This window comes from Pituophis catenifer, unplaced genomic scaffold, assembly GCF_029215685.1.
Source record: "Pituophis catenifer annectens isolate HBS135680 unplaced genomic scaffold, rPitCat1.0.hap2 SCAF_11, whole genome shotgun sequence".
Lineage (NCBI taxonomy): Eukaryota > Metazoa > Chordata > Lepidosauria > Squamata > Colubridae > Pituophis > Pituophis catenifer.
The window spans coordinates 17,302,231-17,327,662 of NW_027256891.1; the positions used below are offsets into that span (position 1 = coordinate 17,302,231).

General features: G+C 44.0%; 2 protein-coding genes across 2 annotated transcripts in view; both read left to right on the forward strand.

Moving 5' to 3' along the window:
- The window catches only part of ENOX2 (ecto-NOX disulfide-thiol exchanger 2), a 38,079-nt gene extending 20,914 nt beyond the window's left edge, over positions 1-17,165 (forward strand). Inside the window, exons 6-15 of the mRNA XM_070952175.1 lie at positions 244-477; positions 1,908-2,120; positions 7,482-7,588; positions 9,199-9,310; positions 10,284-10,468; positions 12,570-12,677; positions 14,287-14,346; positions 14,928-15,036; positions 15,969-16,054; positions 16,644-17,165. Coding sequence (XP_070808276.1) covers positions 244-477; positions 1,908-2,120; positions 7,482-7,588; positions 9,199-9,310; positions 10,284-10,468; positions 12,570-12,677; positions 14,287-14,346; positions 14,928-15,036; positions 15,969-16,054; positions 16,644-16,778 — 1,349 coding nt within the window. The 3' untranslated portion in view covers positions 16,779-17,165. The remainder of the gene's footprint in view (positions 1-243; positions 478-1,907; positions 2,121-7,481; positions 7,589-9,198; positions 9,311-10,283; positions 10,469-12,569; positions 12,678-14,286; positions 14,347-14,927; positions 15,037-15,968; positions 16,055-16,643) is intronic.
- Positions 17,166-19,167: 2,002 nt separating this feature from the next.
- PIN4 (peptidylprolyl cis/trans isomerase, NIMA-interacting 4) lies at positions 19,168-22,919 on the forward strand. Its single transcript, XM_070951724.1, has 4 exons — positions 19,168-19,261; positions 20,783-20,856; positions 22,096-22,215; positions 22,487-22,919. The coding sequence occupies exons 1-4, from the start codon at positions 19,222-19,224 to the stop codon at positions 22,643-22,645; spliced, it is 393 nt and encodes a 130-aa protein (XP_070807825.1). The 5' UTR covers positions 19,168-19,221; the 3' UTR covers positions 22,646-22,919.
- Positions 22,920-25,432: the final 2,513 nt, after the last annotated feature.

The following is a 25,432-nucleotide window of genomic DNA, read 5'->3' on the forward strand; positions in this document are numbered from 1 at the left end:
CTAGAGCCTGGGGAGGGCGAAAACCTCTCTCGTCTCTTCTCTCTCTCAGGCCAGGTGAGGAGTGACTGGAAGGGGAGAGCGACGGGTGGGGCCAGCCAGTGGTGGGTTCAGCAGAGAGACGAAAGAGCCGCATGCGGCTCCAGAGCCACTGGTTGCTGACACCCATTGTAAGCATTGAGAGGCCAAGAAGAATCGATCTGCTGCCTGGCCCCGCCAGAGGCTTCATGAATTTGTCCCCACCAGGTTATCGCATCCGGCTGGGTTCCAGCACCGACAAAAAGGATAAGGGACGCCTCCATGTGGATTTTGCTGAAGCCCGGGACGATCTGTACGAGTGGGAATGCAAGCAGCGGATGCTGGCCAGAGAAGAGCGCCATCGCAAGAGGAAGACGGAAGAGCGGTTCCTCCCGCCCTCCCCACCTCCCGTGGTGAACTATTCAGATTATGAGTGCAGCCTGGTGGTTGAGAAGCTAAAAGGTATTTGGGAATACTTTTCATTGGGAAAGTGATCATGAAAGCATAAGCACTGTCCCTGGAGCAAAGGGTGATTGACGTATCGTAAATCTTCAGTGAACTTCCGTTGACTGGTTCACACAACCTATTATAGATAGTTCTTGACTTCTTTCTTTCAAGTTTTTTTATTTTATATTATTTATACATACCAAGGCATGAATAGTTGTTGTGGCCCACCAGCAGCCAGCGGAACTGGTAGTAGATTCGGACAGTGAGGAGGTTGGGGAGGATCATGGGCCAGTCCTGGAGTCTGGGGAAAGTTCTCATGAGGGCTCTGCATCGGAGGCAGAGAGGAGGCCAGGGCCGTATGCCAGTTATCAGATAGATAGATAGATATAGATAGATAGATAGATAGGAGAGAGAGAGTAGATAGATAGATAGATAGATAGATAGATAGATGAGAGAGAGAAGAGAGATAGATGAGATAGATAATAATAATAATAATAATAATAATAATAATAATAATAATAATAACAACAACAACAACAACAACAACAACAACAACAACAACAACAACTTTATTGTCATTGTACATGTATACACACTATACCCATACAACGAAATTCACTTAATACCCAAAGACCAGGTCCAACACACATAACAAACAACAAACATAAAGATAGATAGGTAGGTAGGTAGGTAGGTAGGTAGGTAGGTAGGTAGATAGATAGATAGATAGATAGATAGATAGATAGATAGATAGATAGATAGATAGATGATAGATAGATAAAAAGAATAAAATTCTTTATTGGCCAAGTGTGATTGGACACACAAGGAATTTGTCTTTGGTGCATATGCTCTCAGTGTACATAAAAAGACAAGATAACATTCGTTAAGAATCATAAGGTACAACACTTAATGATAGTCATAAGGTACAAATAAGCAATCAAATCATACTAGGAAACAATATAAATCGTAAGGATACAAGCAACAAGATTACAGTCATACAGTCATAAGTGGGAGGAGATGGGTGATAGGAACAATGAGAAGATTAATAGTAGTGCAGACTTAGTGAATAGTTTGACAGTGTTGAGGGAATTATTTGTTTAGCAGAGTGATGGTGTTTGGGAAAAAGCTGTTCTTGTGTCTAGTTGTTCTGGTGTGCAGTGCTCTATAGCGTCGTTTTGAGGGTAGGAGTTGAAACAGTTTATGTCCAGGATGCGAGGGGTCTGTAGATATTTTCACTGATGGGGTGCACCTCCTCATCCAACTTTGCGTTTTGCTTGGAGTGGACGGTTCCACCTCATTCTGCCCTCCACGAGAAATCTCTTCCTTGGTTGTGCTTTTTAAAATATCTCCTCGCAAAGGGATGGACGGCTTTAATCCACGTGCCCAGCCCACAAGGGGCGCTCTTGTAACCCAACTGGGATTGTTTTTTTCCCCTCTCCCTTCAGTGGATGCCAAGTTTTTGGAAGCCGTTCAGACGCTGCTGGCTTGGCTGGAGAGGGGGGAAGTGAATCGGCGGACGGCCAACAGCTTCTACACCATGGTCCAATCGGTCAACAGCCACATTCGCCGGCTGATGAATGAAAAAGCGGCCCACGATAAGGAAATGGAGGAAGCTAAGGAGAAATTCAAACTGGCTTTGTCAGGGATCCTTGCTCAGTGTAAGTGCCAGGGGACTCTTTGCAACGCCGGGGGCTTTGCTCAGCCTGCAAAACATGGGCATTTCCCTGTTTACATTTAAAACATTACATCTTAAAATATGTGTTGACCTGCTTAGGGAAGGCGTTTAGATCCACCTGTTGTGCATGCCTTAAGAGATCCCGCCATTCTAAGGAAGAGATACCGTGTTTCCCTGAAAATAAGATCGGGTCTTATATTAATTTTTGCTCCAAAAGATTCATTAGGCCTTATTTTCGGGTTAGGTCTTATTTTGGGGGAAATACAGTACTAAATGCATCCATCTGGCTGACAGTCTTAACTGGGGTTTATTGGGTCGGGGGGGTAGGGCTTATATTATGAGCATCCTGAAAAATGCTAGGACTTATTTTCCAGTTGGGTCTTATTTTGGGGGTTGGGGTTAGGGAAACAGGGTAGATACATGGAGTATGTTCCTGAGCCCAGTCTTTCTCCCTCCTTCACCTCCCCAATTTTTGATGGGTAAGGAAAAAAAGCACCTCCAAGTCCAAATTCTCCACCATTCGGAGTAAGGAATATGTAGGTTGCAGAATCTGGGCCCTTCCTTCCTTCTGGTGATGATGAGGTGACCTCACTCCTTTGCCACCGAGGCCGGAAGCGATGGCTGATTCCAGAACTAAGGTACGTGAAGGCCATGTTCTGCAGGCAATTATTGGCTTTCGAAGGCAGGTACCAAGGGTCAGCAAAGGTCAGATGGACTTCCAAGCCATGATTCATCCCATCGGAAGGCCAGCTACAAAGAGTCCTCGACGTACGACCGTAACTGAGCCCAACATTTTCTATGCTAAGCGAGACATTTCTTAAGTGACTCTCGCCCCGTCGTACGACCTTTCTTGCCCACCGTTGTTAAGCGAATCGCTACGGTTGTCAAGTTAGTCATACGGGTGTTAAGTGAAGCCGGCTTCCCTGTTGACTTGGCTTGTCAGAAGGCCGCCAAAGGGGGTTTCACCTGACCCCACCACTCCCATCCCCGGGGGAACCCTGCGACCGTCGTAAATATGAGTCGGTGGTTGAGCATCCTGAATTTCGATCACGTGACTGTGGGGAATGCTGCAGCGGTTGTTAAGTGTGAAAAACCGGTCACGAGTCACTTTTCTCGGTACCGTTGTAACTGCGAACGGTTGTAAGTTGAGGACTCTCTGTGCTGTTTTCTGCAGCAGGCAGGTCATGCCACTGACCACTTCTAGAAGGCAGCTCCGTTTTTTGCCAGACGAATTTCTGGGTAATTCGAGGGAAGAGGCTTAAGGTGAATGACGCCTCTCCCCACCCCCTACCCCCAATCTGTCTCAGCTCTGTTTTCTGCCTTAGTGATGGGGCTTCCTACAATCCTCCCTAACATTTTGCTGATTGGAAAGGAGCTTAGGTAACCAAGGTAGGTGGCTAGCCCAGTCCTCCTCCCCATCCACTCTTCCTTTCACTTGAAGATCTGCAGGTCATTTTTCTAATTGACAGGTTTGAGACTTCCAGGTAATGTAATTCTGCTGTATTCCTCCCCCCCACTCCTTTTCCATGTTCCGAAATCCTATTCTGGTCCTTTGATGCTTTCTCCACCCTTGGTGATGCTGTGAGATTTTCACTCCCCTGTTTCTCCCCAGAATCCATCCCCAAGATCTACAGAGAAATGGCTACAGCCCTCCATTCAAAGCTCAAGGCACTCCTCTGACTAGATAGTTCCTTGGATAACATTATAGGCTAGTCCAGGCCTGTCAAACTCAAGGCTTAGGGGCCGGATGCGGCCTGCGAGGTGCTTAGATCTGGCCTGTGGGGCCACCCTAGAAATAGTGAAGGACTGGCCCACAGTGCCTCTGCCAGCGAAAATGGAGCTCGGGAGAGCCGCATGCAGCTCTCCCAGGCTCCGTTTTCAGCCCCAACAGCCTCCTGCAGCCTTCTGCCAGCAAAAACAGAGCTCGGGAAGGCCGCCTGCAGAGGATTGCGGGAGGATTCCACCACAGGTGCCCCCGACACGAGTGACGTCAAACTGGCCGTACCTCCCCTCCCAGCCCCCGTCTCCCCCGAGGTCACACAACCCTGATGCGGCTCTCAATGAAATCAAGTTTGATACTCCTGGGCTAGTCCCAGAGTTGGTCTCTGACAGAAAACCACTTGAAGAAACTAGAAGCATTTGAAATGTGGATTTACAGACAGCCGTTATGTATAAGCCGGGGTAACAAAATCACAAATGAGGAGGTGATAAGCCGCCTGGGAAACCTAAGGGAAATCATCAAGGTGATGATGGGAGCGACATGGCGCTCCCACGTGACACCTCTCCTGCGCGAGCTGCATTGGCTTCCAGTGGTCTTCCGGGTGCGTTTCAAGGTATTGGTTCTCATCTTTAAAGCGCTCCATGGCTTAGGGCCCGGTTATTTACGAGACCACCTTCTGCCACCGATAACCTCCCACCGGCCAATGTGCTCCCACAGAGAGGGCCTCCTCAGGGTGCCGTCGGTCAGGCAATGTCGGCTGGCGACCCCCCAGGGAAGAGCCTTCTCTGGGGGGGCACCCGCCCTCTAGAATGAGCTACCCCCAGGGATACGACTAATCCCGGACCTCCGGACCTTCCTCCGGGCCCTGAAGACTTTTATTTCAGCAAGCCGGGCTTGGTTAAAAATCTTTTAATTGGGGAATTTTATGGGTAAGGGGTTTTAAATTGGGGAAGCCAAAGATAAATTTAATTTCGTTTTTATAGTATTTTAATGTTTGCATTGTGTGTTTTTAATTATTGGCTGTTCACCACCCCAAGTCCTTCGGGAGAGGGGGCGGTATAAAAATTTAAAAAATAAATAAATAAAGAAATAATACAAAGCCATTAAAAAGCAAAAGTTAGAATATTCCGGGCATGTGGTGCGACACTCAGAAAAATACGGCATCCTTCACTTCATCCTCCAGGGAAAGGTTGAAGGCAAATGAGGTCCAAGCAGAAGAACATCATGGCTTCAAAATCTAAGGGACTGGTTTGGACAAAACTCAGCAGCACTTTTTCATGCGGCTGTTGACAAAAACAGGATTGCCAACATGATCGCCAACGTCTGTTGACGGATATGGCACAAGAAGAAAACAAAGGGGCTAGTCCTTCTTTTATACAGTTGTTGGGGGAGAGGGTAAAATTAAAGGCCTTGCCCAGCTAAGCTACTTTGAATTTTCTTTTTTTAAAAAAAACGGAATTATGATTGAAATAATAACCACCTGAACCCTCAGCTCCAGGGAGCACGGGGAGGAAGAAGCAGAAGGAGTAATCCTCCTTCACTCTTCCCAAAACTTCTCTGACCAACTAGTTCCACCAAGTGAAGACTCTACAGTTGTCATAGCGGCAGGAAGGTCCCAAAATTTGATAAAGGGATGTTGGTTGGTAATGTCCCTACCATTCCAGATATGAGATCTGCTCCCAATGTTTCTTGAAGACTGATCTTCTTAGAAGTTCTACAGTTGCTTCCAACTTTCCATGATCTGATGGTGAATATCATTTGGTCTGTACTAATTCAGGGGAGACTAACCTGGGCAATTCTTTAAGACTTGTGGACCTCAACTCCCAGAGTTCCTCAACCAGCCGTTGAGAAATTCTGGGAGTTGAACTCCACAAGTCTTAAAGTTTCCAAGGAGCAAAGGAGGATGTGCCCAAGTCCAGATACCCTCACTGCTCCGCTGAGGTCCCCTAGGACGGAGAGCCTTCCCCTACCCCAGGCTGCAGTGGGCTTCTCCTAACCTGAGACAAACCAGAAATTGAGAAAGGATCCATTGGAGAAACGGGAAGCGCGAGGCTCACCTTCATACGGCTGACTGGCAGAGCTTCAGATGAGCTGGTAGATGTAAGCCAGTGTTCCTTAACCTTAGCCGCTTTAGGAAGGGTGGACTTCAACTCCCTGCTAGAAATTACACTCTTGTGTTTTTGGTTTCCAAAATGTGGGTCTGCTTTCGGCCCTCTCTTGTAGCCTTACAGGCAAAAGGATTGTCGTGGAAATGGAATAGTCATGGAGCAGGGCTTTGCGTTTGCAATCCCAGCCTTCTGCAACAGCCCCAGCGCTAATTGCGATCTTCTCTTTGCAAATGAGGATGCGATGGCTCAATGGGTTAAAAGACACTGAGCTGGTCAGCTGGAGAGCCCGGGTTTGAGACCCCGAGCTCCATGCAAGGGGGTGAGCTCCCGGTCCAGCTGCCCACCTAGCAGTTCTAAAGCATGCAAGTGCGAGTAGATAAATAGGAATCATTTCGGTGGGACGGTAACAGCGTTCCGTGCGCCTTGGATGTGTGACCTGTGCTGGCCCCATGACCAGGAAAATGTCTTTGGACAACACTGGATCCCTTGGCTAAGAAACAGAGATGAGCACCTTGCCCTAGAGTCGGACAGGATTGGCAGGGAAACCTTTACCTTCACCTTTGCAAAAGAGAGCTTCTTTCTGGCTAAGCAATGCTTTTTTTCCAAATTCCTTCCTTCCTTCCAGTTTTCAGAGACATCCTGTCTCCTTTTCCCTTACATTACTTTCCCTACCTTTTGCTGCCATCCTCCTCTTCCTCCCCCCTCCTTCTCTTCCATTCCTTCTCCTTCTCTTCCTCCCCCTCTTCTCTTCCTCCTCGTCCTCCTCTTCCTCCTCTTCTTCCATTCCTCCTCGTCCTCATCCTCCTCTTCCATTCCTTCTCCTCCTCTTCCTCCTCTTCCTCCCTCCTCCCCTTCTCTTTTTCCATTCCTTCTCTTCTTCCCCTTCCTCCCACTCCCCCCTCTTCTCTTCCTCCTTCTCCCCCTCCTCCTCATTCTCTTCCATTCCTTTTCCTTCTCTTCCTCCTACTTTTCTTTTTCCATTCCTTCTCTTCTTCCTCCTTCTCCCTTCCTCCTCCTTTTCCATTCCTCCTCCTTTTCCATTCCTTCTCCTTCTCTTCCTCCTTCTCCTCCTCCTCCCCTTCTCTTCTTCCATTCCTTCTCTTCTTCCTCCCGCTCCTCCCCTCTTCTCTTCCTCCTCCTCCTCCTCTTCCATTCCTTCTCTTCCTCCTCCTTTTCTTCCTCCTCCTCCTCTGCTTCCTCCTCCTCTGCCATTCCTCCTCCGTAAGCCCTTTTTGGCATCTCCTCGATTGGACTGAACCCCCTCAAATCAAACCCCTACAGGTGCTCCATGCTGCTGCTGCTGCTTCTGCTGCTGCTGGCAACACTACTTCTGCAACACTGGATTTTTTTTTTTCCTCCTGGGGAACTCGGCCTTCTCTAACAACATCATTTTTTTTTAAAAAAAAATTGCGCTTTCTTACTCCTTTACTCCTTTTTCTTGCCCCTTCCACCCCACCCCCCACACCTTTGGATGATATTGTGGCCCGGTTTTGCCTGCTGATATTTGAACCTGCAGTCGAGCAGATCGTGGCCGTGTACCATTCTGCCTGCAAACAAAAGGCCTGGGACCATTTCACGAAAGCGCAGCGTAAGAACATCAGCGTGTGGTGCAAGCAAGCTGAGGTGGGTACCTTCCAGGACGTTTCTCCTAGCTCTAGTAGCACCTCTAGGTTGGCTGACAAAAGGATGGACTTATTCAACCCTAGGCCTGCAAGGTAAGTGGCAGCGCGCACACACCCCAATAGCACTTTAGACTTATATACCGCTTTGTAGTGCTTTACAGCCCTCTCTAAGCCAGGGGTCCTCAAACTATGGCCCGCGGGCAGGATACGGCCCACCGAAGCCATTAATCTGGCCCATGGGGGACCATGAGGATGCCCCGCCCACATCGCTTCACCTACCTGCCGGCCCCCACCCGCCTTCTGGAGGCTGAGGCCAAAAACGGGACGCGTGGAGGCCTCAGGAGGCCAAAAACGGGACAGAAAAGAAAACACCGGGAACCACAAAACCCTTCCCATGCCTGACTATTTCTTAAGAGGCCACAAAATTAGCATATGTAGTTGAATTAAACGTTCTGTTTTCTTCTGAAGCTTTTCTTTTCTTGGATTTATCCATGGTTAGCCTACCAGGGGTTGAAAAGCTCAATAAATCACATGCCGGTGGGTGTCGCACATTGGCGGTTGTGACACATATTCTGAATGACAGGGAGCCACAGCAGAGGGATGAAAGAGCCACATGCAGCTCCAGAGCCGCAGGTTCCTGACTTCTGATCTAGCCCCCCCCCCCCCCCCCGCCAACTGGTCCAGTTCCCCCACCAACAGTCTGAGGGACTGTGAATTGGCCCCCTGTTTAAAAAGTTTGAGGACCCCTGCTCTAAGCGGTTTCCAGAGTCAGGGTATTGCCAAGCTCTGCCATTCCTTCCCCTATAGTTGGGGATTTTACACGATTCCATAAGCTAATCAACACGGCCGGGGTACAAGCATCAAGCTATACCATTGAACAGACAGATGCCGAGCTGGACATGCCGTCCTCTGCATGCAGCCACTAAGGTTGTAAGCGACCTGGTTAAGTGTGTCGTGCAAGCTCTTGTTCAGTCAGTTTTGCCAAAAGTAGCACCTCTGACGAGGCTGAGTCGCAATGACAGCTGTCAACCAAAAGGCCTTTTCACCCAGCCTCAGAAGGATCAGTAAACTGTAGAGCTGGTTGCTGGGAGGGGTAAACATCTCCCAGTCTTCCAAACCACTCAAATAATCACATACAGAACGAAGACGTTGATTGCAGTCAGCAAGAATGTTCAGGTAAGTTGTCTGACAGGAAACCTGTCTCTCAGGGTGAGGCTTTATCCTGTAAGAATTCACTCTTTTTATTTCGGTTAAAGGTTCGTTGGGAATTGAAACAAAGTGAAATATGGATCCTGCCTAGAAGGGAATTAATATTCTAATACCTGCAACGTTTTCATATCTTTTTTTTCCCCCCCAAAAAAATATTTGGGTCTTACTGTTGTCCTTTAAAACAAGCGAAACAACCAATGCTCCCCCCCCCCAATGGACATTTTAATGCCATTAAAAATAAAATAAAAATAAAAAGCACCATGGAACATAGGCTGGAAGGGCCGAATCAGCGACAGTGGTGGATCGGCTGAGTCAAACTGGGTTGGTGTATATGCTCTTTTTCATGATGGACTATGCCCAAAGTGGCTCGTAACAAGCATTTTTTTTTTTTTTAAATTCTAGGAACTCCGTAACCTTCAGAACGATGAACTGATGGACATTCGCAGAGAGGAGGCCATGGACATGTCTGATGATGAAACGGAGTCACCTGAGATCAAAGAAACGGAAGAGTCAGGTATCTATGGAACGCTTACAATATAAAAACAAAATATGGCCTAGTTCAGTGATGGCGAACCTTTTCGGCACTGAGTGCCCAAACTGGAACATGTGTGCATGTGCAGGCCGGAGTAACGGAAATCCAAAGACCAGCTGGCCAGTGCGTGCATGCCTGCTTTTCGGGCCATTTTCAGGACGTTTTTGGGCTGTTTTTGGCCTGAAAAACAGCCTGAAAACAGGCTGATTTTTGGCCGGTTTTGGGGCTGTTTTCAGGCCATTTTCTGGCTCTCTGGTGCCCGTGAAGACCAGCTGGCCTGAAACCAGAAGAGCAGTTGACGACAGCATGCCCTGCCCACAGAGGGGTCTAGGACTTTTCGGCTCGGTCTCTTCGCCTTGCCTGTTTTGCCCTGAGGTTTTCGCCTCTGGGTTATTAGCCACAAACTTTTCTCCTCAGCTGGCCCTCCGCCAGTCTTTCGCCCCGGCACAATGGCCACAGCTACTCCCTCTCAGGCGCTTCACCGCAGCCCATACACAGAAGGAGTTTTCATCCTAGGTTTTTCAACACCTGGGACAGTTAGGGCCCAACAAATCAGCTAGAGAGGGAAGGAAGGAAGGAAGGAAGGAAGGAACAACCTTAGTGAAATGGGAGGGAGAAGGAGGGGGAACTTCCACTTCTGGCTGTTTTTTACAGCCCTCTCTAAGCGGTTTACAGAGTCAGCATCTTGCCCCCAACAATCTGGGTCCTCATTTTACCCACCTCAGAAGGATGGAAGGCTAAGTCAACCTTGAGCCTGGTGAGATTCGAACTGCCAAATTGCAGTCAGCCGGCAGTCAGCTGAAGTAGCCTGCAGTACCGCACTCTAACCACTGTGCCACCGCGACTTAGAAGAAGACCACCTAAAAGATATTTGCACAGGGTGGAATTTTATAAGCTGAAATTTGTGATAAGGAAAACTAGCTCATCTCGGTTTTTCTGTCTTCATCCGTCCCAGTTTTAGTTTCACAAACAGAAGCATTGAAGGAAGAAAACAACAGCTTACGGTGCCAGCTGGACGCCTATCGAAACGAAGTCGAGCTCTTGAAGCAGGAGCAGGGCAGAGCGGGACGAGAAGATGACCTCAGCCAGGATCAGCAGCAGCTGAAAATCCTCCAGCAGACTTTACAAGGAATGCAGCAGGTGGGGAAGGGGCGTGGGGAGGCGGAGCTTGTCAGAGTTTGTTGCAGCACACACAATCAGACAATTAAGCAGGATTCATTAACTTTTCTCTTTATATATAATATGATACACGAAGTTAGTATACGATAGCCAAAAAGCAGGTTTTTCCATGTTGTAGAGAAGAGAAATAGCGAGTACAAACACAGCACAAAATGGAAGCACAAAATGGAGAAGGCAAAATGGAGGAGAGAGAGAAGCTAGTGCTCGCAAGCTTATACACAGAACAGTTAAGCCACGCCCAGGCTCCAAACTGTCTCTTATGATCCCATGCAACAAATACTATGTTTCAGTTACCAAACAGCCCTCATTGGCTGATCTATTACCATGTCTATCCAAACAGCCCCCATTGGCTGACCTGTTACCATGTCTATCCAAACAGCCCCCATTGGCTGACCTGTTGCTATGCCCTATTCCAGTTCATGAATATACTGACAGAGCTCTCTTCTCTTGTCATGCTCAAATGGTTCCTCTTTGTCCTGTCCTTGGAGCACAAGCTTATCTCATGGGGAGAGGTGTCCAGTTAGTCCTCGACTTACAACAGTTCATTGAGTGACCGTTTGAAGTTACAACAACACTTTTTTTAAAAAAAGTGGCATGACCGTTTTTCACATTACTGCCATTGCCGCAATCCTACGGCTATATGATGAAAATTCAGGCCCTTGGCAACTGACTCCTATTTATGACGGTTGCAGTGTCCCGGGGGTCATGTGATCCCATTTTGCGACCTTTCAACAAGCAATGGGGGAAACTAGATTCACTGAACATGTGTATTACTAAGCTGATGAGCTGAAGAAGCTTCTTGGATGAGAAGCAAAACGTCTTTAAAGAAAAACCAGACAGTCCAGCTGTCAGAGTTCCGGCGGATGCCCTAATTAAATCATGAGCCTCAAGCCAAGCTTCAAAAGAAATCCAGTTATTTATTAGGAGCTTCATGTCAGTACATTCCAGGTGAAGCCAACTCTGACCCCACGTAATTTACGCCCCAATCATGACCCTGTTTCCCCCCCACTCCCCCTAGGGTGTGTCATCAATCCCATTTGCCAATGGAGCAATTTCGTGGGCTGTAGAGATCACTCCCCTCCGGCCGCTGTAGGTAACCCTGGGAGACAGCCTTGAGAGAGAGATGTCTGGAATGTACTTCTGTTTTTGGCTGCCGTGCTGCTTCGTCGGTTTCCCATCCCCCTTGCCTATGGCAACTTGAGAGTAGGCCAGGGATGCATTGCGAGTTGACACCAGTTGTCTCTTGAAAAAAGCATCTTTGCGACATTCGTATTACTAACTTTATCAACTGCAGTGATTCACTGAACAATTGTAGCAAGGAAGGTCATAAAATGGGGCAAAATTCATTTAACAACTGTCTTGCTTAGTCACAAAAATTTGGGAGTCAGTTGTGATCATAAGTCAAGGATTTCCTGTAATTTATCGGAAACCTTCTTTCCCAAATAAAAGGTACAGCTGGGCTCTGCCTTTTTTTAGGACCAACTCAGATTACACACTGCAGTAGGCAGACACTTGAGTTCTCCCCAATTCTTCATTTAAAAAAAAAGAAGATAATTTAAAATAAAATCAAACATGGGAACGAGGAAAAGAAGGTTGAGTCTTCCCAAGATGGGGCTGTACTAGATGTACCGTGTTTTCCCGAAAATGAGCCCTCCTCTGGAAATAAACCTTCCCCCGAAAATAAGCCCTCCCCGAAAATATTTAAACACATGTGCAGCCAGTCCCTGCCATTTCCTCTGGTTAGGGTTAAGGAGACAGAGCTGGAAATCAGATAAGACGGCAAGAGGATCCCCGTCTTGCTCCACACGCCTCAAAATAATAAGACCTTCCCGAAAATAAGGCCAAGCGCTTATTTCGGGGGTTCAAAAAAAATATAAGACAGGATCTTGTTTTCAAGGAAACACGGTAATCATCTCTAGAGCTAAGCTTGGCCTTTGTTCTGTTTATTCGTGCATTACGTAACTTTTGCATTGTCTGGGTTGGGATTGTCTTAAATTACTACATGGCGTAGTAGTACCATAAGTAGCACATTGCTATACCGCATTTCCTTTCTCCTTTCCAGCATCTTCAGAAACTGCAGGAGGACTGTGAGAGAAGAGAGGCTGAATTGGAAAAAGCGAAAGAAGAAAAATTACAGCTTGATAAATTGCTTGAGAGACTGAAGGAGAAGGTAGAAGTTGTTCTTGGCTTAATTATGATCTCACGGCGCTGTTTCTCGACCGTGGCAATTTTTTAAATAAGCGGACTTCAACTGCCAGAATTCCCCAGCTAACCATTATAATCTTACAGGCTACATTTTCCATATCAAGTTTTGGACAGTGGGTTTCTCTGATTTTTTCAGGATAGGAGGCTGTCATAGATCGGTAGTAGTGTCTGCTGATGGAGCTTTAAAATAGTCTGTTACGCAATTTTTGCTGAAAACAAATAATTTTGCAATGTTCACTTCTATTCCCCTGAGATTTCAAAGAATATGATTTTAAATATATGAGCAGTAACAGCTCAGAAATCAAACATGTGGAACTTGGCAATGTATTCAGAGAAGTAGGGGAAAGGAAGGAAGGAAGGAAGGAAGGAAGGAAGGAAGGAAGGAAGGAAGGAAGGAAAGAAGAGAAAGAAAGGAGAGAAAGAAAGGAGAGAAAGAAAGAAACAGAAAGAGAAAGAAAGAAAAGAAAAAAGAAAGAAAAAAAAGGAAAGGAAGGAAAGAGAAAGGAAGGAAGGAAAGAGGAAGGGAGAGAGGAAAGGAAAGAATGGAAGGAAGGAAGGAAGGAAAGAGAAAGAAAGAAAAAGAAAGAAAGAATCATAAAGAAAGAAAAGAAAAAAGGAAGGAAGGATGGAAAGAGAGAGAAAGGGAGGGAGGAAGGAAAGAGAAAGGAATGGAGGAAAGGAAAGAATGGGAAGGAAGGAAGGAAGGAAAGAGAAAGAAAGAGAAAGAAAGAAAGAAAGAAGAAAAAAGGATGGACTGAAGGAAGGAAGGGAAGGGAAAAAGGAAGGGAAGGAAGGAAAGAGAAAGGGAGGGAGGAAGGAAAGAGGAAGGAAAGGAGGAAAGGAAAGAATAGAAGGAAGGAAAGAAAGGAAAAGAAAGGAAAGAAAGAAGGAAGGAAGAAAGAAAGAAAGAAAGAAAGAAAGAAAGAAAGAAAGAAAGAAAGAAAGAAAGAAAGAAAGAAAGAAAGAAAGAAAAAGAAAAAGAAAGGGAAAAAAACCTTCAGGTCTAGATTCTATGCCAAGGAAATTTTCAGTTTGGATAAATGCAGACATTTCATATGTCTGATTATTTGAGTACAGCAACCCTTAGGTGCCTGTCAATTACAATATTTTGTTTGACGTTTTGTATTTCCACTGGAGAATTTGGATGTTCTTCATATAAAGAAATAAATCTTGGTTTTGTCTTAGACTTAGAGCAACGTTGCTTTTTATGGCAGCTTGCCTTTTTATACAATGCTTCTCAGCTGCCTATCTCAACGAAAGGAACTCTGGGTGGCAAACAGAATTCAAATAAAATGGAAACAATTAACAAACATTACAAAAATGAAAATCCAAAGCAACCAAGTCACTACTAGTACAATTAAGAAGCGGGTCACTGCATACATGTACTTTGAAAAAGATTAGCTGCTCTGCTAGCTTTGTTTCCTTGAATTGCCAAGTTAACGTACTGGTAAATTCCTGATTAAACTTGGCAGCAAAGCTAAGCCTATTTGAACCATCAGGAAGGCAGAAGGATCTTGCATGAAGAATTATACACTCCGGAGGTTATAACTTTTCCTTTTTCCAACTGAATGCAGCAAGAACTGGCAGCTGGATCTGACAGAGAGAAAGACTCAACGGAAGCTAAAGATCAAGTCGTAAGTTGTCTCCTGAACATTATCCATGATAGTACTTGCTCTTTGCATTGCGACTCCATTGCACCTGATATATTTATTTGTTATTCCGTGTGACACAAAATGAGAATTTCAACTGGGAGTGAAGTATGATCCCCCAGCCTACTTTTTAAGTAATGTCATTTAAGTTAATTGACTGTGGCAGTATAGTTATTCCAATGTCTGCAGAGCACAGTTAAAAAAATCAATGTGTTGTTAAGAGACAAATCTTGGGCAATATATTGATTACTCTTAATTCTGTGGGGTCCTTGTTGCTCTCTGAGCTTGATCGTTTGCTTGCAGACATTATCAGCACTGATGATGTTACCAAGTTACCTGACTTGGTAACATCATCAGTGCTACTGAGAATGGAGTTTGCTCCATGTTTATATACAATAGTTTGCCCTTTTTGTATTGCTGGGGATGTGGTTTTCTGCTTAGTAGGTCCTTCATTGGGATACTGTTTTCAGTTTTCTGTTTGCTTGTTTGTCTGGTGTTAATCCCTGTTTATCTGGATATTGACTGTTGACAGAAACTCTTTTGTTGATCCCCTTAATTCCTTTTAGGACAGTGACTTGTCAAGCATTTGCTCAATGAGTCCAGAGAAGGAAAGACTGCTTGAGAAAGGACTTCACTGCAACCCTTTAAGATTGGAGAGGGAAGCTTTACTAGTGGGTAAGGATTTCTGAGCTGCAGGATCCTTGAGGTTTAGATTTAAATTAGGACCATCGGAAGCTGCCTTGCATAAGGCACCATTTAGTTAGCTCCGAGAGGTCCACACACTTCTAAGAGATCCTCCCAGGTTTCCTGTGGAGCTGGGCTATTTCTCTTTGGGCCTGAATCTGATCAAACATATCCTGAAAGCAAAGCTTGTGGGACCACACCTAGAGTACTGCATCCAGTTTTGGTCATCACACTATAAAAAAGATGTTGAGACTCTAGAAAGAGTGCAGAGAAGAGCAACCAAGATGATTAGGGGAATGGAGGCTAAAACATTTGACAAACGGTTGCAGGAACTGGGCATGGCTAGTCTGGTGAAGAGAAGGACCAGGGGAGACAGGATAGCAGTCTTCCAGTATTTGAGGGGCTGCCACAGAGAGGAGGGGGTCAAGCTGTTTTCCAAAGCACCCGAAGGCCAGACAAGGAATAATGGATGGAAACTGACCAAGGAGAGATTCAACTTGAAAAATAAGGAGAAATTTTCTGACAGTGAGAACAATCAACCAATAGAACAGCTTGCTTTCAGAAGTTGTGGGAGCTTCATCACTGGAAGCTTTCAAGAAGCGACTGGACTGCCATTTGTCAGGATGGTGTAGGGTCTCCTGCATGGGCAGTGGGTTAGACTAGATGACCTACAAGATCCCTTCCAACTCTGTTAATCTGAACCCCATTTTGTTCCACCTATATAACAAGACAGGTTGCTCATGTTTCAGTCCTGGCCCCGATCATCTTAAAACAGCTATTCTGTGTACAGAATGGCTTATGACCACAACCTTTCCTACTTTGCATTCCAAAATACGGAGCGGCTCTTATAAGAAATTAAGGTGTGTTCTGTGCTGGCATCCCCATCTCTTGGGAGTAACACCCTCCCCGATTTTTTTTTTTAGGGATCATCTCAACATTTCTGCACGTTCATCCTTTTGGGGCCAGCATCGAATACATCTGTTCCTACCTCCAGCGCCTAGACAGTAAGGTAGGTATATTAAAATGTAAACTTATAGGTAATCTTGGCCAACTTTAAATGCATCTCAAACTTTTGCTACCCAAACAGCCTTTTCTGCTTTTAGACTGCCTCTTTTCCTTTGAGTGGTTCATCTTGAGCCAAGCACAGGTAGTCCTCGACTTAACGACCACCATGGAGCCCAAAATTTATGTCACTAAGCGAGACAGTTGTTAAGTGAATGTTGCCCCATTTTACGACCTTTCTTGCCACAGTTGTTAAGGGAATCACTGCAGTGGTTAAGTTGGTAGCACGGTTGTTAAGTGTTGTGACCCAGGCCCACATAGTTGATATTAAATGCAAACAGTTCCAAAAAACATATTTTATTAAAACAGCTGAGAATTAACTCATTCTCGGCGTATTCCAAATTAAATGAAAGCATCATGTACACAATGAAATTGGTTAAAATCTTCAAAAGGCAAAAGGAAAAGTAATTTATTGTCTTAACATGGCAATCAACTTAACCAGATGCTTTTGATGGCAGTTTTACCAACCCAAACGTTGAGGGGTTATCCCTGTTCATTCGTTTTAGTGACATGCCACTTTTTTTTTTTTTTTGTAGATTTGCGCCACTGAAGTGGAAAACCTCATGACACGACTCCAGCATACTTTCAAACAAGAGATGAATGGGGTTGGAGCCAGTCTAGAGAAGAGATGGAAATTTTGTGGTTTTGAAGGATTGAAGACTATCACCTGAACCTGAAGCCAGGAATCCTTTGAACTCTTAACAGAATGTGCAATATTTGCAGTACACATAGATACGAGTTTCCTTTTGGGAAAGCCAGTCCTTGAACTGCATCAAGAAAATTGGGGGCCAGTTTTTAAGGACTGTAAGGTTGTGGTTCTTGTTTTGTTTGTTTTGTTCATTACGCTAACAAGCCTTTTTTCAAAGGACTATCATGCACAATTTTGGGTTGATACCGACCCTGTCTTTTGGATCTTTGATACTTTTTACAACTCCCATTGGCTAAAAACATTTTAATAGTTTCTTTGAACATGACACACTCAGGCCTCTGTTTAATGTTTTTACCATTGAGAGCAGCTAAAAGAAAATCAATACAATAAAATAAAATATTCAATGGCATTGGAGACATTTCTTTTCTGGCCTCTCACATCGTTTCATAATATAGAGATGCTCAATATTTAGAAGCAGAAAATGATGCAACATTGCAACAAGAATGTGTCGTGCGGAATCGGTGTTGTTGGAAGAAATATCCATCTGGTTCAGTTCCAAGTTGGGAAAAAGACACTGGAAACACGGAGGCTGATTGGAAAAATGGTTTATTGATGAACAGAACCACATGGGTTTGAGGTCCTGGCAGCTGACCAATTGGTTTGGTCAATACATGGATTTTTATACAGTTTGTTCTACAGCATTTTGTAATTTAGAGGCTTGTTATGTGTATTTTGTTATTTGATTTTAATTAGTTTGTCTCAGGAAAGCAATGAGTTGGGGTTTTAAAATCTTGTTTAACAAATGTAATTAATCCTAGATATTGGCTTCCTTGGGGTTTTAATCCTGTCTTGAATGGATTACCAAATCTGCATTTCTAAAAGTTGGCCCCTTAGATGAGGGGTCACCCAATCTTTAGGACCTCAGGGACCATTAAATTCATAATTTTAAATCCCGCGGACCACTAATATGGATTTTTAAAAAAGATAAATAGTATTTAGTGTAATATAAAGGTTAGGGTTAGGGTTCCTCTCGCAATACGTGCTAGTCGTTCCCGACTCTAGAGGGCGGTGCTCATCTCCATTTCTAAGCCGAAGAGCCAGTGCTGTCTGATGACGATTCCGTCATCATGTGGCCAGCATGACTAAATGCCGAAGGCGCACGGAATGTTATTACCTCCCACCAAGGTGATCCCTATTTTTCTACTTGCATTTTTACATGCTTTTGAACTGCTAGGTTGGCAGAAGCTGGGGCAAGTAACGGGAGCTCACTCCGTTATGCAATGCTAGGGATTCAAATATAAAAAATGCAAATAATTTTTCTGCGGACTACCAAAATTTTCTCGCAGACCACCAGTGGTCCACATACCACCGCTTGGTGACCTCTGCCTTAGATTCTACTAACATGGGGTAGAGAGCTGAGGCTCTGAGTTTCTGTCTTTAGAAACATGTTTCTCCTTTAGGGAAAACAAAAGAAATGCCCTGGTAGGAGAAGAAACGAAAAAGAGCCCTGTAATGAGGAATCGTCCATTGCACGGGTGAAATCCAGCAGGTTCTGACAGGTTCTGGAGAACTGGTAGCAGAAGTTTTTAGTAGTTCAGAGAACCGGCAATTGCCACCTCTGGCTGGCCCCAGAGTGGTGTGAGAATGAAGATTTTGCAATATCCTTCTCCCAGGAGTGGGGTGGGAATGGAGATTTTGCAGTATCCTTCACCTGGAGTGGTGAGGGAATGGGGATTTTGCCGTATCCTTCTGCCATGCCCACCAAGCCATGCCCACAGAACCGGTAGTAAAAATTTTTGAATTTCACCACTGGTCCATTGGAATATTAAGATATATGTATATGTATATGTATATGTATATGTATGTATATGTATATATATATATATATGTATATGTATGTATATATATATGTGTGTGTGTGTATATATATGTGTGTGTGTTTACATATATACATACATACATACATACATACATACATACATACATACATATATATATATATATATATATATATATTTGCAAATTATTCTAAAAATACGAGTTCCAGGTATATTGGTAAAAAAAGAGGCAGACATACTGCGAACTCCAGAACTTAAGATTTTAAAATTTTAAAATAATTAAAATTTTATTTTACTAAGCTTTCGTCAGCCATCTGCTAACATTGTCAGAGTATTAAACTACCATTATATATTAATGGTATATTAATATATAATGGTATATAATGTGTGTGTGTATACATATATAATATATATATATACACACACACATCTATTCTGAATCAATGGGCACAGGAAGCAGTTTTTGCCATCTTAGGTGCTGGGATTGTTTACTTAAAAGTCTGCCTGCAGGCATTTCCCAGGGCAGTTGCACCGGGGGCGGGGCTTGCTTGTTTCAGTCGCGCGCGGTGATGTCACAGGAAAGCGCCTCTCCGTGCTGTAGAAAGGCAGGAAGAAACCCGTAAAAAGATGCCTCCGAAAGGGAAAGGCGGCGGCAAAGCGGCAAAAGGTGAGAGATGGGAGACCGGAGCCTCCGACTTCTTCTCTTTCCCAGTTTCTGCTTCCCACTCCTACTGGGAGAGGAGGAGCCGGCCAGTTCTGCTCGGCCAGCATGAAGCGGTCTCGCCTTAAGGTGGTGGCCAGGCAAGGAATTGTGGGAGTTGTAGTTCTTGCAGAGGCCTGAAAAAGGGGCTCGCCCTGTTTAGCTGGGACAAATGCATCGCTTTTTGGTAGCATAGAATGGGAGGCATAAGCAGGTAGCTGGGATGCGCAGGGCTTCCATTCGTTGCCATCAGGGCAGCCAAAAATTCACAAAAATAGGGGAAAAAATTCACAAAATAGGGGGGGAAATTCACAAAATAGGGGGAAAAATTCACAAAATAGGGGAAAAAATCACAAAATGGGGGGGAAATCACAAAATACGGGGAAAAAATCACAAAATAGGGGAAAAATCACAAAATGGGGAAATTCACAAAATGGGGGAATTCACAAAATAGGGAAAAAAATTCACAAAATAGGGGGAAAAATTCACAAAATAGCTTTTCTCCTCTGTCAAAACTTTCCCTTTTTGGCTGGATGCTAAGTGAAATGGCCCTTATGGGCACGGTGCGTTGGGGTGGAAGCCCCAAAGGATGACAACAAGCATGTGTATTGTGGAAAGCCCCCCCCCCAAACCCAACAACCCCCTGAAGAATGAAATATATGGGGAAGTATTAAAAGGAAATGGATGCGGTGGCTCAGTGACTAAGACGTTGAGCTTGTCGATCAAAAGGTCGTCAGTTCAACAGTTTGAATCCTGAGTGCCGCGTAATAGGGTGAGCTCCCGTTACTCGGCCCAGCTTCTGCCAACCTAGCAGTTCGAAAGCACGTAAAAAAAAATGCAAGTAGAAAAATAGGCACCACCTTTGGTGAGAAGGTAACAGCGTTCCATGCGCCTTTGGCGTTGAGTCATGCCAGCCACATGACCACGGACACGTCTTCAGACAGCACTGGCTTTTCGGCTTTGAAACGGAGATGAGCACCGCCCCCTAGAGTCAGGAACGACTAGCACATATGTGTGAGGGGAACCATTACCTTTTTACCTTTAAAAAGAAACAGAATATTATATTTCCCCAAAGGAAGAAATATGCTCTTAAGGGAGGTGGAAACCAGCTTTTAGAAATGCCGATTTGGTAATCCATTCAGAAAGACTGGGTCAAGACAGAAACTCTGGTAACAAGAAACAAAAGGTTGAAAAAATTAGCTCAGACAGATACCTAGGTTTTGCATTTCCCCTTTGGCCTATAGAGCCCGCCATGGTGATGTCTCCTTGAATGGGGACGAAACGTTTGCAACCAAGCTCGAAGCTCAAACTAACAACATTTTCCTGTTTGCTGTCTGATTCCACCAGGTGAGCCATGATAGCCGGGAGCTCAGATGCACCCAAAACATTCAGTCCAGCCCTGCCCATCCGATTCAGCAAATGGAGGCGCAAATCAGGTGAACTCTCCACCCCGATTCACTGTTGCTTTGTGTTCTTGTGTCTTTAAAGGAGGAGCATCTTCTGGCAGTGACGCAGCCGACAAGAAAGCTCAGGGGCCAAAAGGAGGAGGCAGTTCCGTGAAGGTAGGTCTTCTGGTCACCCAGTTTGAGATAGCATCCAAGGATGCCATTCCAGTCACGAACAGGTTGTGAGAGTAGAATGAGGCGTCGTTCTCTCCAAGCCAAAAATATTTCAGAGTGGGGAAAAATTCAGAAAGAAACTGGCGGAGACCTGGATTTGCCTCCCCAAATGCTCAATATCCTAAATATATTAATATGTTTATTTTCAGTAAGTAACATTAGAGATTAGAAATCAGTATCTTCAAATCAGTTTTGACTCCTGGCGGTGATATGGACAACTCCCTGCAAGTTTTCTGGGCAGCACTTTTTCAGAAGTGGTTTAATCATTAAATTAAATGCTATTGTCAAATAAAGCTCTGCTAATGCAAATCTCTGGTTGTTTGCTACTCAATCTCTTTATCTGAAAAATACAAAAGTGTGAATCTTAGGACTATCTGCCTTGTTTCCTGATTGCTTATTTATGCTCTATGACTATCATTAAGTGTTGTACCTTATGATTCTTGATGAACGTATCTTTTCTTTTATGTACACTGAGAGCATATGCACCAAGACAAATTCCTTGTGTGTCCAATCACACTTGGCCAATAAAGAATTCTATTCTATTCTATTCTATTCTATTCTATTCTATTCTATTCTATTCTATTCTATTCTATTCTATTCTATTCTATTCTATTCTAATTCTAATTCTAATTCTAATTCTAATTCTAATTCTATGCAAAGGCATTCTTTGACAATTAGAAACCAATTACCCTGGATTAAAATGGCTTGCTTCTTAGCCTCTCACCATCCTTTGTCAACTAGCCATAAATTGGGAAACTACACTAGAAACTATATCAAGAATTAGCCAGCAAGAGGTGAATGGTACTGTGGCTTAGTTTACCAAGTACTGAGGAAGGTAACTCTAAGAATAAAGGTAAAGGTAAAATTTCCCTATCAGTCATGTCTGACTCTAGGGAACAGTGCTAGAGTCTGGTCATTGGTCAGCATGGCTATATGGCAAAGGCACACGGAACTCTGTTACCTTCCCACCGATGTGGTACCTATTAATCTACTTGCATTTGCATGCTGTCGAACTGCTAAGTGAGAAGGAGCTGAAGCAAGAAACAGAAGCTCACCCCATTGCGCAGAACTCAGGTCTCAAACCCAGTCTGTCATCTTCTCCAGTACTCTTAAGCTAAATGTGGAAGGACCTCTCTCTATGTATCTAATTTCTGTTTTGGGTTGGATTTTTTTTATTTTTAGGTGAGGCATATTCTGTGTGAGAAACACAGCAGAGCTCTAGAAGCCTTGGAGAAAGTCAAAGCTGGAGTGCGTTTCAGTGAGGTCGCTGCGCAGTATAGTGAGGACAAAGCCAGACAAGGGGTAAGTTCTTTTTTTCTTCTCCAAAGTAGAGCAACATTTACAGAATCATTTCTTAAGATGAATAAAATGTTTTCTCCAGTTGCATGACTTATCACTTTACCTTTTCTCTTGTTTTTGCCCCAAATTTGGTTTCTAAAGTTCCTTAATTATAAGAACTGAAAGGTAAAATCAATGCATGTATATATAGAATATTCTAACAAATGAATTTATATAGAATGGAATAGGTCATTTTCACCGCCCTTTGCATCATTCTCTTGTGCTTGTTTTCCAGGGAGATCTGGGCTGGATGAGCAGAGGCTCCATGGTGGGGCCCTTCCAGGAGGCAGCGTTTGCCTTGCCCGTCAGCAGCATGGACAAACCAGTGTACACAGATCCCCCTGTTAAAACCAAGTTTGGATATCACATAATCATGGTGGAAGGGCGAAAATAATAAATGTTAAACGCTACGCCAGGAGTTTTTGACTCTTTGATTTTCTCTCTGCTTTTCAAGCATTGTGAAAAAAGAAAGACTTGGCTTTTCTTTCAGTGTGTGTGACTGGCTCCAATATATATGACATTATTCCACATTACCGTATTTTTCGGAGTATAAGACGCTCCGGACTATAAGACGCACCTACCTTTTTTGGTGAGGAAAACAAGAAAAAGAAATCTGCCTCTGCTTCTGCTTCCCAGCAATTTTGCCTCCTTGCAGCAAACAGCCTGCTTTACTTTCAGCATAGCTTGATGAGCACAAGAAAAAAAAATCTGCTCCCAGCAATTTACCTCCTTGCAGCAAGCAGCAGAGCCCCATGCAGTAATAGGCAATGGCAAATCCCTGCAATCTGAAACAGCTGAGAGTCGGGAGGCCGATCCAAGGGACAATCAACTTGTGCTAATTAGGCTGTGCTGAAGCCGAAATGGGCTGTTTCTTCTTGCTGTTTGCTGCAAGGAGGTAAATTGCTGGGAAGCAGAGGCCATAGGGTGGGACCCACTGGGTGGGTGGGGTTACATTCAATGTATAAAACGCACCCAAATTTTCACCCCCCTTTTAGGGGGGCAAAAGGTACGTCTTATACTCCGAAAAATACAGTATGTAGATCTCCCAGTTTGTCCTGGTTCTTTTGGGAGGTCAGTTTATACAGAAATAGCGAAGTATTTTGTTACCTGCTTGTGACACAAAATGAATATTGAGTGGCGATCTACTTCGGCTATCCAAACAAAGCAAAAGCTCAAATGTGCCCACGCATTTATGTACTTACGTATGTTTGAATTTAATAAAGGAGAATATTTGTAGCTCAGGCTTGACATGAGGAGTTCTTGGTGCTCCCTGATCTTGCTTGTTTTCTTGCAGACATTGCAAGCCTTGGTGGCACAGCAGACTAAAGTGCTTTTAAATAGCACCAGCTGCCTGCAATTACTGCAAGTTCAAATCTCACCAGGCTCAAGGTTGACTCAGCCTTCCATCCTTCCGAGGTAGGTAAAATGAGGACCCAGATTGTGGGGGCAATAAGCTGACTTTGTATAAAAAAGAACACCGCTTGGGGGGGCCGAAAGCCCTACTAAGCAGGTATATACAAAAGTATGAAGGCTATTGCTTAACGCATTGTAAGCCACCCTGAGTCTCCGGAAAAGGGCGGCATATAAATCGAACCAATAAATAAATAAATGACCCAAACTAGGTAACATCATCAGATAGTTTGAGTCATGAAACCTCGGCAAGCTCAGAGAGCACCAAAGACTCCTCATGTATGAATTTATCCTGCATTTTCCTTGTTGCATAGTCCTGCTTGGGGATTATTTTTCTCAGAGCAAAATAATGAAGAATGATAATAATGAAGTCCGTTGTATAGGTCAAAAATGAAGTTTATATTATGCTAGAGGTGAATCTATAGAGATTCTCAGTCATCCAGGTCATGGTTGTCCCGAAGGTGCTTTTTCAGGAGGCAACTGGACTTTCTTGTTTTTTCGTTTGAAGACGTTTCGCTTCTCATCCAAGAAGCTTCTTCGGTTCTGACAGGACAATGGGGAATGGAAGGATTGATACTCCTTGAAGACAGCTGGTGATCTGCATCCTTTTTTCAGAGGGTCATTGAAGCACTTGGAGGTTTATCTGTGTCCTCAGGGTCACCTGAGTGGTGCTCCTGGTTCCTATAGTCAGCATTTTTTTTCCCTCTGGAAATCCATTCCTCCTCCCACACCATTCGAAGGGCATCCATCCCAAATTATATAGCTAAAAGTCTGTAGATTCTCAGTCATTCAGGTCATGGTTGTCCCAAAGGTGCTTTTTCAAGAGGCAGGTGGATTTTTCTCTCTCTTCTGAGAACACAGATAAATCTCCCAAGTGGCCTCAACGACTCTCTAAAAGGTTGCAAATAGAATAGAATAAGTTTGCCACTTTGAATGTACACTAATTGGCATATATTAAAAATGGAATTTTTAAACCAGAAATATTTTTATTAGGGATTTTACCAGAAACATACAATAGAGAATTGCAATATTTAATTGTGAATGTTTTAACAGCGGCTAGAATCGTATTTGCTAAAAATTGGAAAGGAGAAAAGTTACCTACTGACGATGAGGTTATTAAGAAAATTATGGATTGTGCAGAAATGAGTAAATTGACATTTGAAATGAGAGCACAGGAAGATAAACAATATTATTTGATATGGGATTTGTTTTATCAATGGATAGATAATAAAACATGGAGATGAAATATGAAATATGAGGTTGATATAAAGATAAAATATGTGAAGTTCTTTCTTATGAGAAATAAGTTTTTGTTATAAATTGGTATTCTGGAGATGGGATTAATTAAGCACAAAAGAATGCCAATCAATCTGTCTGTAATTGTTTGGAATGATGATGGTTTTATGTTTTGTTTTTGTTTTAAAATAAAAAATCCTTTTCAAAAAAAAAATGAAATTTCGTTGCAAATGACCAACTGTCTGCAAAGCCTATCAATCCTTCCATTCCCCACTATCCTGTCAGAGCTGAAGAAGCTGCTTGGATGAGAAGCAAAACATCTTCAAAGAAAAAAAAGCCAGAAAGTCCAGTTCCCCCTTAGGGGGGAAAACCCCCCCCCAAAAATCCACCTTTGGGATTAAAGGTGAGTGGAGGAAAGCATTGCTGGAAAGCAGCTGATTAAGATGCGAACCAGCTAAAAAATAAATTTAGGAGGAAGTGGAAGAGGTTTTACTGGAGAATGGTAGCTAAACTGTGAACCAGTTTAAATAAATAC

What these genes read in the sequence shown, in the direction of transcription:
- PIN4 (XM_070951724.1), top strand. Translation starts at nt 19,222, where the DNA reads ATGCCTCCGAAAGGGAAAGGCGGCGGCAAAGCGGCAAAAG. An exon ending in CGGCGGCAAAGCGGCAAAAG is followed by an intron (nt 19,262 to 20,782) that starts GTGAGAGATGGG and finishes GTGTCTTTAAAG; the next exon opens with GAGGAGCATCTTCTGGCAGT. An exon ending in GAGGAGGCAGTTCCGTGAAG is followed by an intron (nt 20,857 to 22,095) that starts GTAGGTCTTCTG and finishes TTTTATTTTTAG; the next exon opens with GTGAGGCATATTCTGTGTGA.